This window comes from Carettochelys insculpta, chromosome 10 (genome assembly GCF_033958435.1).
Source record: "Carettochelys insculpta isolate YL-2023 chromosome 10, ASM3395843v1, whole genome shotgun sequence".
In the NCBI taxonomy this organism is placed as follows: Eukaryota; Metazoa; Chordata; order Testudines; family Carettochelyidae; genus Carettochelys; species Carettochelys insculpta.
In genome coordinates this window covers 19,755,032-19,767,223 of record NC_134146.1, presented here as the reverse complement: position 1 = coordinate 19,767,223, position 12,192 = coordinate 19,755,032, and the positions used below count along the sequence as shown (strand labels likewise).

Below are 12,192 nucleotides of genomic sequence, written 5' to 3'. Positions count from 1 at the left end.
GCAAGTTTCAGAGTCCCCTTGACTGAGCACACACAATATTTAATGAAAATAACTCCCATCTAAATTCAAAGAGCAAAATTCCCAGGTGCAAAGGACCACAGCTGTGGCCTATCCACCAGTCAAACACCACACTGGGACTGTGAAGGTGGCTTGCTGGCTCAGTGGTGCCACAGGGCTGCCTGGAATTCCTTACAAAACATTGATAAGGCATCCATGCTTGCCCCCACCCCACAGACTAGCATAGAAAGATACATGGGGCAAGTAAGTAGTCAGGAGCACAGATGCACTTCTGCAAATCTAGTAACATCCAGTATCCCAAACATGGGGAACACAGGGGCAATGGCTGCTATTTCAGTCTATAGGATGTAATGGTGACTGCAGGCTGGGTGGCATATAAAGGAAAGGGACAAGGTTGTGCAGTAGGCTCACAACACGGTCCTGAACTGGCAGGGAAAAGGGGACACTTCATTGACAGAACCCAGTTGCATCAAGACAAGTTTCCCACCAATAAGCTGTCAAGTCAGTTTCAGATATTCAGCATTCCTACAACACTCCTATTTTATGTATTCAATACTTCTAACTTAAGTAGAAGCTATTTTATACAAGCAAAAGTACAAGCAATTTTGTAAACTTAGACTTTTTACTAATGTGTATCTAATGATATGAGCAGACTAAAATTATATCTACAGTTTACAACCTGAATTCTCCCAGGAGTGAAAATCATAGATCTGCAGACCAGATACAACATGGGCAGAAGCAGTCGAAGTTTCTCCACACCAGAGTATGCCCACACTGAATTGGAGGGGCCACCACTTGGGGTGAGGAGGGAATTCAGTCTTGACCATGCTCTGATCTCTGTGATCAGTCTGTACAGTAAACCCGCAGTTCATGTGTAGGTTGCATTCCTGGGCAACAATGCATAAGCCAAATTTTGCATAAGTCTGGACAGGGACAGGGGAAGGGCCCTACTGCCTTCAGGTTCCCCCAGGCCAGGGCTGCGAGTGGTGAAGGAGCTCAGCAGTTGCAGCAGAGATTGTGGCAGCTCCGTGCCTGGTCATGGTGCTCAACCTGCTGTCTGGCTCCTGACTCCCCTCTGCTTGCAGGAGCCAGGAAACTGACCAGCACTGCTGCATCTGGCTCTGGGCTCCCTGCAGCTCCTGGGAGAAGGTAGCCAGGCACAGCTGGGAGCCAGGTGCAGCAGTGCCAGTCATTTTCCCATCTTCCCTCTGCTTGCGGGAGCTAGGAAGCTAAGCAGCGCTGCTGCGCCTGGCTCTGGGCTCTCCGCCACTTACAGGAGCCAGGAAACTGACCAGCACAGCAGCGCCAGTCAGTTTCCTGGCTCCTTTAAGCAGAGGGTGGCTGGGAACCAGGTGTAGCTGTTGGGATCCAGGAGTGCAAGGGCCTGGCTGCCACCTGACTGTCCATCACTCGCAGGAGCAAGGAAACTGACCAGCACAACAGTGCTCGTTGATTTTGACTCGTGTTATTCCAAGTATCGCACAAGTCGAAATAATGTAAGTCGGGGGTCTACTGTAATAGTAAGGATAGTTCAGATCCTAGTGGCACAAATCTAACAACTTTCTGGAAGAAAAGGATATCTGAGCATTTCTATAAAGCTGTCAAGCTCTAGAATACAAACACAGAGTTTATCAGAACAAAGTTATCTTCTAAAATTTGCAGTGATTTGGGCACCTGTGATTAATTCGTAAAACAGACTTCACAGAGAGAAGTCAACCATCTGTCATTGTAGGAAACTAAGTTATAGGTATAATTACTGATATTGTGTAGGACAGAGGTCTTTCCAAATGTCTGAGTCACACTTTCTCACCAAAATTAATCTCAGACGTATGTATTTTGGGTGACTCAAGAAGATATTTAATTTAACTGCAGTGTGATTATACAGGAGACCAGCTTGAAAGATGAAGTGGAAACAAACGTTAAGTATGCCGGAGATAACGACCACCTGGGAACTAATACAGGGATCCTCAGTGGTGTGATGGGGATTCTACAACACAGGGTACACCTGGCAACTAGAAGGAATCCCAAAACCTGAACACACCCAAGAACCAATGGACACCCAATTAAAGTAATAGGCTGCAGTTTTAAAACAAACAAAAGGAAGTACTTAGGCATTGTGTCAGCTGTGGAACTCCCTGCCAGGGGATGCTGTGAAGGCCTAACAGTAGCTGGACGAAACCAAAACTAGATAAGTTCATGAAGGAGAGGTTCATCAGTGTTTATTAGCCAAGATGGTCAGGGATGCAATCTTATGCTGTACGTCAAGGGTAGGGAATCTATTCTCTCCCCTCCATCTGAGGCCACGGACCCATAGAAAAAAAGTCAGTTGGGGGCCAGACACAAGTAAAAAGCAAGGCTATTAAAACTGGGTGGCGTGTCCTCTCCCCCCACAGAGGGCGAGTATGGTTTTCTGGACCCTCTTCCTCACGCTTGAGTGTGGGGTCAGAGGCTCACCCTGTTCTGTCTGCATGGCGCTCCTGCTGGGAAGCAGGGTATGACAATGGAGGCTTACCTTGCTCTCTCCACCCTGTGCTCCCAATAGGGAGCAGAGTCAGGTCACAGGGGTTTGCCTTATTCTACTAGCCTGGTGCTCATGCTTGGGACAGGAGTCAGGGTGTGGTGGGAGCTTTGTCCCACTCTGCACAGTGCTCCTGCTGGGGAATGGGGTCCAGCCATGGAGGCTTGCCCCACCCCACCTCCTGGTGCTCCCACCAGTGAGTGGGGTCTGGCCACAGGATGGATAAATTTAAGCAAGGGGCTGGATCTGGCCCACAGACTGTAGGTTCCCCACCCCAGCGCTAGGTGTCCCTAATCCTCTCTCTCGCAGGTGCTGGGACTGGATGACAGGGGATGAATCATCTGATGATTGCCCTGTTCTGCTCATTCCTTTGAAGCATCTGGCACTGGCCACCATCAGAAGACAGGATACTGGGCTAACTGGACCACTGCTCTCACCCAGTATGGTCATTCTTATATCCTATATGTTTATATTTAAAACCTCACCACCAGCAATCAGGGAAGGAAAAACTCCCTGCAGGCTGTACACAAGCGCAATGGAGGGAAATGAGAGACCCCGCGTCATCCATAGCTCATTGACAGGTGTTGACCAGTTGCTGAAGCTGCTCTGCTGCACTTCAATGCACAGACTTGAGCCTTTTCCTCCACCCCACCCTTTTGTTCTCACAGGACAGCTTTACCCTTCCTGATACAATAATCCAGTCTGATGTATTGTGTCCAAAGTGCTTACTGCCTTCTGAGACTCCTGCATCCCAGAAGGATGTGTACAGTGCAGGCACTATAACACTAAAGCACTTCAATATCTTTTGAGATGAGAATCCCTATGCAAACAAAAATATTTAGCTTGAACAAGAACTTACAAATACCAAAAGTATCCTATAGTAACCATCTTGTTAAATAGCCACAATCTCTCAAGTGATAGATAAATTCTATAAGACTTCACTAACCTCCCTAGAGGCGAGTCACTGCTTGTTCGTTTGCTCATTTTGAAAATATTTGCACAGCTATAATTTTGTAATCAAATATCACTACACTGCATCACCATTTAACTTTGCAAGACAGTAAAGTTTGGATTTGTTTTTTGTACATAAGACAGCATGACAACTGCTTTTCCAGCTGTAAAAAAAAATAAATAAAGAACATCATTAGAAGAGTCAACTTCATAAATATTTAGCATTCAAACATCAGTTTCATAATGCAAGTCTGGCAGTAATTGCCAAGTATAATATTTCAACAGCCTCACATGCTTCTTAGAATTTAGACCTGTAATTTCTGAAAAATTCATTGACTTTTCTAAATGGCAAAAGGGAAAAATAGTGACATCTATGCTGCTAAATCTTTACAATAATGAAACTTGCTAAAAAAAACTCGAGACGTATGGGTATGAGGGGAAAAGAGAGGCGGTCCATAATAAAACATGTTGTTTCATATTATAAAGCAGAACGGTTAGTACACAAACCTAAGGGTGAGATCCTACAGTGTGCTCCACAGTAGGCTGATTCTGGAACCTATACAAAATCCTAGGGTATGTCTACACTGCACCAAAGAGTGAGCCACCCAGGCTGGGAAGATAAACCTCTGCTAGCAGGGCTTGTGCTATCTAGGAATGTAAAATCCTGTTTAATTAGTTAACTGGCTATGCAATGTGTTTAACTGATTAACCAATTAAATGGGGTGGGGGGATGTGATCAGTCGGGTAGGCACTCCAGCCAGAGGCTACTCTAGCAGGGCTGGAGCGACCTCACCCACAGCACTTCTGGGGCTGCCGCAGACGAGAGATGCTTCAGCTGGGCTGGAGAGCCACCTTCCCGCAGTGCTCCCAGGGCTGCTTCGGACAGCCCCATAGAGCTGGAGTAGTTTCCTGCCCACAGGCGGGTGGGGGAAGGATGTGCTGCTCTAGCCCCCACCAGTGAACCATAACCAGAAAGCCTCATCTTTTTAGGGTGAGGCTTACTGGCTAACTGGTTAGTCATTGATGTACTTAGTGCTAGCATGCTAAAAACAGTTGCATAACTCTGGATATGATATTGGGAGGCTAAACTGAGCCTCCACCAGTGCAAGAATGTCCACAGTTACTTTTAGCATACTAGCATGAATTATACCAACATAAGTCCATCTAGGAAGCTTGTTTCCACCTGCAATGTAGACAGCTTTAGTGACCTCAATGGCACCTGTACAGAGCAGTTTGCAGGACTGAGACTTAAGTCAGAAGATGTGAATGCCAATTCCACTGCTGACTTTTTGTGTGACCTTTAACTTATCTGTGCCTCAGTTTCCCATGTAAAACAGCAACAATAGTTAAACCAAATAACTCTGTCAGCCACATTAAATCTTGAAATAATAAATAAAATATCATTACCATCAAGAAAACTCAAAGCACAAAATAGAAAAGTCAAATTCCTAGGTCTCTTATGATAAAGAAAAAGGCAACTCATGAACTGAAAAAATCTGAGTGGTTGAACAGTATTCAAAGTTAACATTTTTGTGTGTTATTCCTACTAGAGAAATATTTTACAAAAGTCATTAACAGCAAATCTGCGTGGAAAAAGAGTTTTTAGATGACATATACAGAATGCAGTGGTGGTAAAGGTGGGGGAGAATGAACATTTGAGAAAGATAAGTCATCATAAATAAAAACATGATTAATAATGCAAAATAATGGATAAGGGATAGAGAAGGCCAATCACTTTTGGAGATGAAGATGAATCAAGGAGATAAAGATACAATATGACATTGACTTCTTGGAGCTGGAAAGTAGGTGTATATCCCATTCTGAATCTCCTGAAAGGGACTGTAATTGTAATAACAATTTGACTATGGATATCCTGTAGCCATAATTCGAAATAACATCCAATTTTCTCAATGCACACTGTGTACGTTACTTTGAGTCACCTTATTTTGAGGTTTCTGCTACTCCCTCATGATGAGGGGTAGCAGAAATGGAATACCACACTCAAAACAGTGCTGCTATTTCGAGCTGTGGTGTTTGGCCCCAGAGTTGCTATTTTAGGATACATTTGTACCCTGAAATAGCAACAACAGTGTAGCCATAGCCTTTGTGATTAAGGATATATATGGATCTGTATAGATAAAGTTAAACAAAGGTTAGATTTGGACACCATGAAATGGCAATTGACAGACCCAGACAGAGATCAGGGAGAGAAAAAAATTGGTCATAAATAACATGACAGTTTTAGAAGCAAAGTTAAGAGGATGTATTATGAGACACTGATGATTGTTTAACTGTCAGAATATCAGTCATTGAAGCATTCCAAATCAGAAGCTATGGCATAACAAAACACTGTCAGGGGGATGATTGGAAGGGGATGCTGAGCTACGTGTCATCTGCACACAAGGGATAAATACTGAAAAGTTTTCAGCATGATACATGTGTCAGGTGTATCAACAAACATTATCTCTGCACATCACGCACATGAAAGAAATTAAAAAAAAATGTTAGAAAGGCATTGGGTTCCTAGAATATTTAATGACTGCAAGACAGCAAATGCCACTCTGTTAGCAGCACCTCAGAAATTGCAATGACTAGCAGAAAACCTTGGTGGATGCAGAGACAGCTTTACAAGCAAACGTTTTTCTTTTTCTCGTAGATGAGCATTGTAAAATTGGCAGAACTTAGAAAAAGGCTGTCATTTTATAAGATACTTTGAATTATCCAGGTTGCCCCTGAGAGGCAACACTTCAAATAAGGCTGTGGACAAAATGAGAAGTACAAGTTGCAGAGAGGTAGCCATGTTAGTCTGTAGCTTCGAGAACAACAAGAAGTCTTGTGGCACCTTATAGACTAACAGATAATTAGGAGCATAAGCTTTCGTGGGCAAAGACCACTGCAATTTACATTGCCCAAACTGGACAGTCTCTCCATAAAAGAATAAATGGACATAAATCAGACATCAGGAACGGTAATGTACAGAAACCTGTGGGAGAACATTTCAATCTCCCTGGACACTCAGTGGCAGATTTAAGGGTGACAGTTCTGAAACAAAAAAATTTCAGAAATCAAATGGAGAGAGAAATCTCTGAGCTGTAATTTATTTGCAAATTTGACTCCATTAACCATGGATTAAACAGAGACTGGGAATGGCTCGCAGCTTATAAAGACAGTTTCTCTGCTTTGGGTGTTGATAGCTCTCCATTAGATGCTGACAATGGCTCACATCCCCGTCTGATCTGACTTGTTTTTCCCTCTTTTGATAAGTACTGTTGATACTGGGCCATTTCCATCTTTCTGAATAGACCTTGTCAGCTTTGGCCCTCCCTCTTACTGGGACCCCACCCTTTAAATACCCCTCTGAACCCACCCCCCCACACTCATGCATCTGATGAAGCGGGTCTTTGCCCACAAAAGCTTATGCTCCAACATATCTGTTAGTCTATAAGGTGCCACAAGACTTCTTGTTGTTCTCGAAGTACAAGTTGAACCTCTCTCATCCAGCATGGTTGGGACCCAACCAGTGTTGAATGAGAGACTTTGCTTGACCATGAGAGGCCAATATTGTCTAGCAGCATTATCAACACCTCCACTCCTTACTGGGCTCTTAGAAACATTTAGAGTAAATTAGAGCAAAATAATAGCACAGAACACAGAGCCAGGACTGGTGGCTGTAAACAAACTTTATGGGACCATGGAAAACTTGGCCACATCCCTAATAAGCAGTCATCTGGCCAACTAAAATCATGCCAGATTATAGAAGTTGATGGACAAGAGGATACTGGACTAGAGATGTTCAACCTGTACTGAACTTAAAGCAAATCGATAGGGCCTGACTCTGAGTTAACCCTAGTAACACAGCACTATTTTTGCAGCATGTGTCCTGATTTACGAAGGCACAAATGATGGGAAAAAACCAGCCCCAGAAGATTAGAATATTGCACAATCCTAACTGCCTAGATCTCATAAATTGATGAAAAACGAAATAATTTTGTGCATGTTGGGTGCTCTACAATATAAATATACCCTTAATGTTTAGGGTCTTTCAAAACATGATGTAAGAGCACACAAAAGCAGCATCCCCTGTTAAGACAATATGTTCTAAATAAAATAGCTGGGGGGGAGGGGCAGAGTAAATGGAAGCCACTGGAGAGGTGTGGGATGCTGGGAGGCCCAGAAAACAAGCCAGGTCGGGATTTAAAAAAAGTGGCTAGGCACAGAGAAAGCAAAAGTACCAAAGAAGACAGGCAGTGAACCTGAGTGGATATAACTGGGGTTTAGATAAGGCAAATAAGCAAAAAATGGGGGATGGGCACAACAGAGGGTTGTGGGAAGGATAAGGTTTCAGGAAACCATAGTGGGAGGGGCTGGAGCAGGTGGGGGTGAGTCTGGGGAGGGGGATGTAACTGGGAGGGGCTGGAATGGGGGGCAAGTAAAAAGCTGTAGGTGGGAGGGGTCAGAATGTTGAAGTTGTGGGGAGTTGTAGCACTTAGGCTGACACTGGGAAGGGCTGGAGGGTGAGATGGGGGGTGCTGTAACTTGGAGGAACATTGTGCTAGGTTGGGAATGAGTTAGGGGGTCTTGCTCGGGGGGGCTACGGCTGGGAGAGGGCTTGTACCCGGTGGGGCACAAACTAGGGGGTGTACTGCTGCGGGGAGGCCGGGGGTTGTAGATGAGGGGGCTATACCACTTGTGCCAAGAAAAGGGGCTGTAGTGGAGAGTGAGCCTGACGGGGCTGTACCAGGTCAGGGAGAGGCTGGGGTGGGGGGTTATGGTGAGGGGCTGTAGCAGGTGAGGGTGGGGGTAGGGGTGGGGGGGGCTCCGGTAGGAGGGTTGCACCAGGTGGGGGGGGCTATACCAGGTGGAGGTAGGGATCAGAGGCAGCTATGGGGGAGGAGCTATACCAGGTGGGGGTAAGGCAGGGGGCGCTGTACCATGTGGGGTGAGGCTGTGGGGGTTTTGGGGAGGGCTGTACCAGGTGGAACCCGGGTGTGGGGCGCAGATTAGGGGGGGCGTATTACTGGTTGGGGGCAGTCGGGACCGTCCCACCCCGGCTACGGGGCAGGCAAAGCAAGCCCCGGCATTACCAACTCACCCAGAGCCCGGCGGGAAGCCGCCTGGCAGGCCCCTCTCACGCTCCGAACGCTCTGGGGCTCTCACTGAGGGTTAAGGAAACGCCGTGCAATCCGGCCCGGTTAGATGGAAAAACGAACCGAATTGCTCCCATCGAGCCACCGTAGCCACCGCTGAGCCGGGCCTTGTTGTGTCACGTGACTAAGAAGGGCGGGCCTGACTATAGCACTTCATCTAACATAGGGCGGCGAGGAAGCCATCTTTACTGTGGTCAGACCGGCCGTGACCGTTAAGTGAGTGCGGCGTTGTGATTCTAGTGTTGTAATTCTGTCGCAAGCTCATAGCCACCTGTACTGGCAGGTGAGTGGCGTCAGGTGATAATGCTGAGTGCATGTCCTTAATGTCTCTCAGTGGCGATGTTTTACTGTCCCCAGACGTGTGGACTCCGGTCAGTACCCGAATGAAGGGTTTTATTGCAGCGCGTTCATTCCATCACTGGAGCCCAGGCCAACACTGCGCAGCCCAGCAGCAACCTGGCCTCATGGGCATTTTTTCCATCCACATGCAGTATAAATTTTGTTATGTGCACCAAGGCATGTGCAGATGTGCACCACCAGTAGAAACACACACTACCTGCTGTGGGCATGCTGCTAGTGAGCAGGGCAGCATTTGAATCTCTCCTGGGTGGATCCAGACACTCACTTTACAGGGAACACTAGTCATGGCTGCAGGAACCTATGGTTTGCCACCGAGCTACTGCGGCAGTTGTGCAAGCTACTGCACTTTTCTCTGTTGTTTTTCCTGTCCTTTATACGTGCCCTATATTCACTTTGTGCGTTCTCTCAGTCTCTTACTGAGTGTATGTAGAGGGCTCAGCACAATAGGGCTTAATCATTTTGTCAGTATAATACAAATACCTGTCAAAAATATCAACATAGTATTTATCAATAGTATAAAAAGTTACTCACAAAATATGTTAAGATATTAGTTACTATTGCTACTGCTAATAGAACAGTACTTCAGTACTAATGTTACTCACATGGGTCCTGATACTACTATGCAAAGTCAATGTGACATGAGCTGTAGGAAACTTAATAGCTTGCATTGCACAGTTATAGCCAAAGTAAAGGCTCTGGCTAATGGCAGCACACTCTTGATCCAGATTTCACCATAGGGAAACTTTGGCAGCACATTCACATACTCTTATCAATTTTCTTAGTCAAAATGGTTAAATAAAACTATGACCTCAGATTTGTCCATGTTGCAGATCTCATACCACCTTACATACTATTAAATAGCTGGAAGTTTCAGCTTTCTAGAGGTGAAAACTATTTTTGTCTTGCTCTGATAGGACACACTGGACTTCAAAAATAATACCATTTTTCCTGTAGGTTGAATGTCTTTGTTCCAGGACACTCTGATCTGGCAACATCTGTGGTCTGGTGGCTGGGACCAGGGGCTAGGTGGAAGTCTGGTGGCAGAGAGGTCATTGGCTAGAAGCCTGGATGGGGGACTGGAATCAGAGCTAGTTTGGCAACCTGGAGGCAAGGAGCCTGGCCAGGGCTGGCTGTGGAGAACAGTGGCTGGGGACCAGCAGTAGGGTTGGTTGATGTGGGAGCCTGGCTGGGAGGCTGCAACCCCCCGGGGAGGACCTGTATGCTGGCAGCAGATGGGCCAGAATTGACCTCCCCTAATCCAGCAAATTTCCTTCTTTGGCACCAGTCAGGTCCCTAAGGTGCTTTATCAGGTACATCCCAGCTGTACCATCTTGGTTGTCTTCCCATCTTCCCATATGCTAAATCTGGAAAGCAGCTGCAACTATCAAATTATATATTGCCGTACAGCTCCATCCTGCTGCCAATGCAGTACTCTGATTGATTTCAGTGGGAGCTGGATGGAATCCTTAATCTTTAAGTCTAGAAATCACACAAATACTACTTGGCAAGGCTCAGATTCACAAATATATTTAGGTTCCTAACTTCCATTGAAAGTTAGACATCTAAATGTATTGGTGGATCTGGGCCTGAAAGATGTGCAATAGATTTTGGCTTTCAGGAACAATAAACTTTTCCAAGTACTCATTCCAGATTAGTTTTGATCAATCAATTCTGTTTCAATTAATGGAAAAATAAGCACCAACAATTGACAGGAGGTTTCTTCAAAATATTGGTGTCACTGCTAAAAATGTGCAAAATAGAGAGATCTTTGAACATTTGGCCTTACATCTTATTATGAAGTTGTGAACAGTAATGAAATACTGAAGGTATTTTTTCTGAAACTGTAACAAAGGAAAAACAATTTCATTCCCTTCTTCAAACAGATTGTGCAAATTAATGTTGATTCTCTGAAAAGCTAATATGTTTTAATTAACCAGAAATCAGGAGAGTAAATGTACAAATAACAGTGAAGAGATTTAATTCCTGCTCAACCCTCTCACTTAGTCCATAAAAAGAATGCAGTTCCTCTTAACAGCTTTATTTGCAAAATTCATAAAAATTTTCAATCACAGCAGAGAAGGTTTTTAAATTTGTTAAGTACTTTTAAATGGCTTCCTGTTAAACACTATTTCTTTGGATTTCTAAATATTCATGAGACTTAATTTAAGCCTTATATTCTGAAAGATTGTGCTGAAGGATGTACAATTGTTCAGTGCAGACGCCATATCTTGCACTTACTGAAGCAAACAGGAGTTTTGCCACTGACTTCAGAGGTCTATAATATAAATCATATGAAGTTACTTACTTCGACATGCAACTTTGAAGTTGAGTGTCTACACACACCCTACTTTGAAGTTAAACTTCGAAGTAAAGCACTACTCCATTCCTGGGAATGGAGAAAGGATTTTGAAGTTGGGCTCCCTACCTCAAAGTAAAGGAAAATGTGTGTAGACTCTCTGCTGGCTACTTTGAAGTAGTGCCTAACTTTGAAGTTAGTTCCCAGTGTAGATGCACACATACTGAGTGTCGTGGGAAGGGGTCTTGCTGAAGTCAGCAGGACTACTTAAGAGGTAAAGTACTTTGCATTGTAAGCGAGGGTCTAGTTCAGTGAAAGTAGAATGAAGCCCTATACTTACAATACATATTAGAGCGAGATGCAAAAGTAGGAGCGAGAAAAATTGCAAGCATTTTTTGCAAATCTTTTTACTGCTCTTTGTTGAAATATTAGAAGACGTTTCTGTAGCCAGTTGCTGTAGTTCTGAATGTTGTGCCAAACTGTTCTCTCACTTTTAAGACTTGAATCCTGTGCAACCTTAATGAAAAAAAGTACATTGCATAGGATGTAAGCCAGGCCAGAATCTGGTCCACTCCCTGATGTGACATTTTAATATCATTATACAACAGTTTTCATTAAGTAAGGATTACTTTACAAGGGATCTGTGACCTCCAGGAGTCCATAAGGTGCTAAGAATGTTGAAGTAGTTAATTAAATAATGAGCCCAAATATTTGTAACTCAGCTTGCTAAAAGGAACAAAATATCAAGAGAAATTGTGCAGTGTAAAAAGGTTCATCCAAGGCAAATCATTGCATGCTTCATTAGTTTTACTCATAAATCTTCACTGACTGGTAAAGTAACTGACCGCTGGGAGTAACTGATCTAACTTGTAAATCATTCAGGGAAAGAAACTGGGGGGATG

The 12,192-nt window shown here is 44.4% G+C and overlaps 2 protein-coding genes across 8 annotated transcripts in view; one reads left to right on the top strand and one right to left on the bottom strand.

Moving 5' to 3' along the window:
• The window catches only part of MFF (mitochondrial fission factor), a 43,551-nt gene extending 34,817 nt beyond the window's left edge, over nt 1-8,734 (bottom strand). For 5 of the 6 annotated variants that reach the window (XM_075003635.1, XM_075003639.1, XM_075003638.1 and 2 more), the window contains exons 1-2: nt 8,580-8,734; nt 3,483-3,651 (exon numbers count right to left, since the gene is read on the bottom strand). In XM_075003635.1, coding sequence (XP_074859736.1) covers nt 3,483-3,520 — 38 coding nt within the window. In that variant the 5' untranslated portion in view covers nt 3,521-3,651; nt 8,580-8,734. The remainder of the gene's footprint in view (nt 1-3,482; nt 3,652-8,579) is intronic. The other variant, XM_075003636.1, reaches the window with a different exon arrangement.
• Nucleotides 8,735-8,802: 68 nt separating this feature from the next.
• LOC142018157 (uncharacterized) overlaps nt 8,803-12,192 on the top strand; it is a 40,164-nt gene continuing 36,774 nt past the window's right edge. Inside the window, exon 1 of one of the 2 annotated variants that reach the window (XM_075003634.1) lies at nt 8,803-8,917. The gene's annotated coding sequence lies outside the window, so the exon portion shown is untranslated. The remainder of the gene's footprint in view (nt 8,918-12,192) is intronic. The other variant, XM_075003633.1, reaches the window with a different exon arrangement.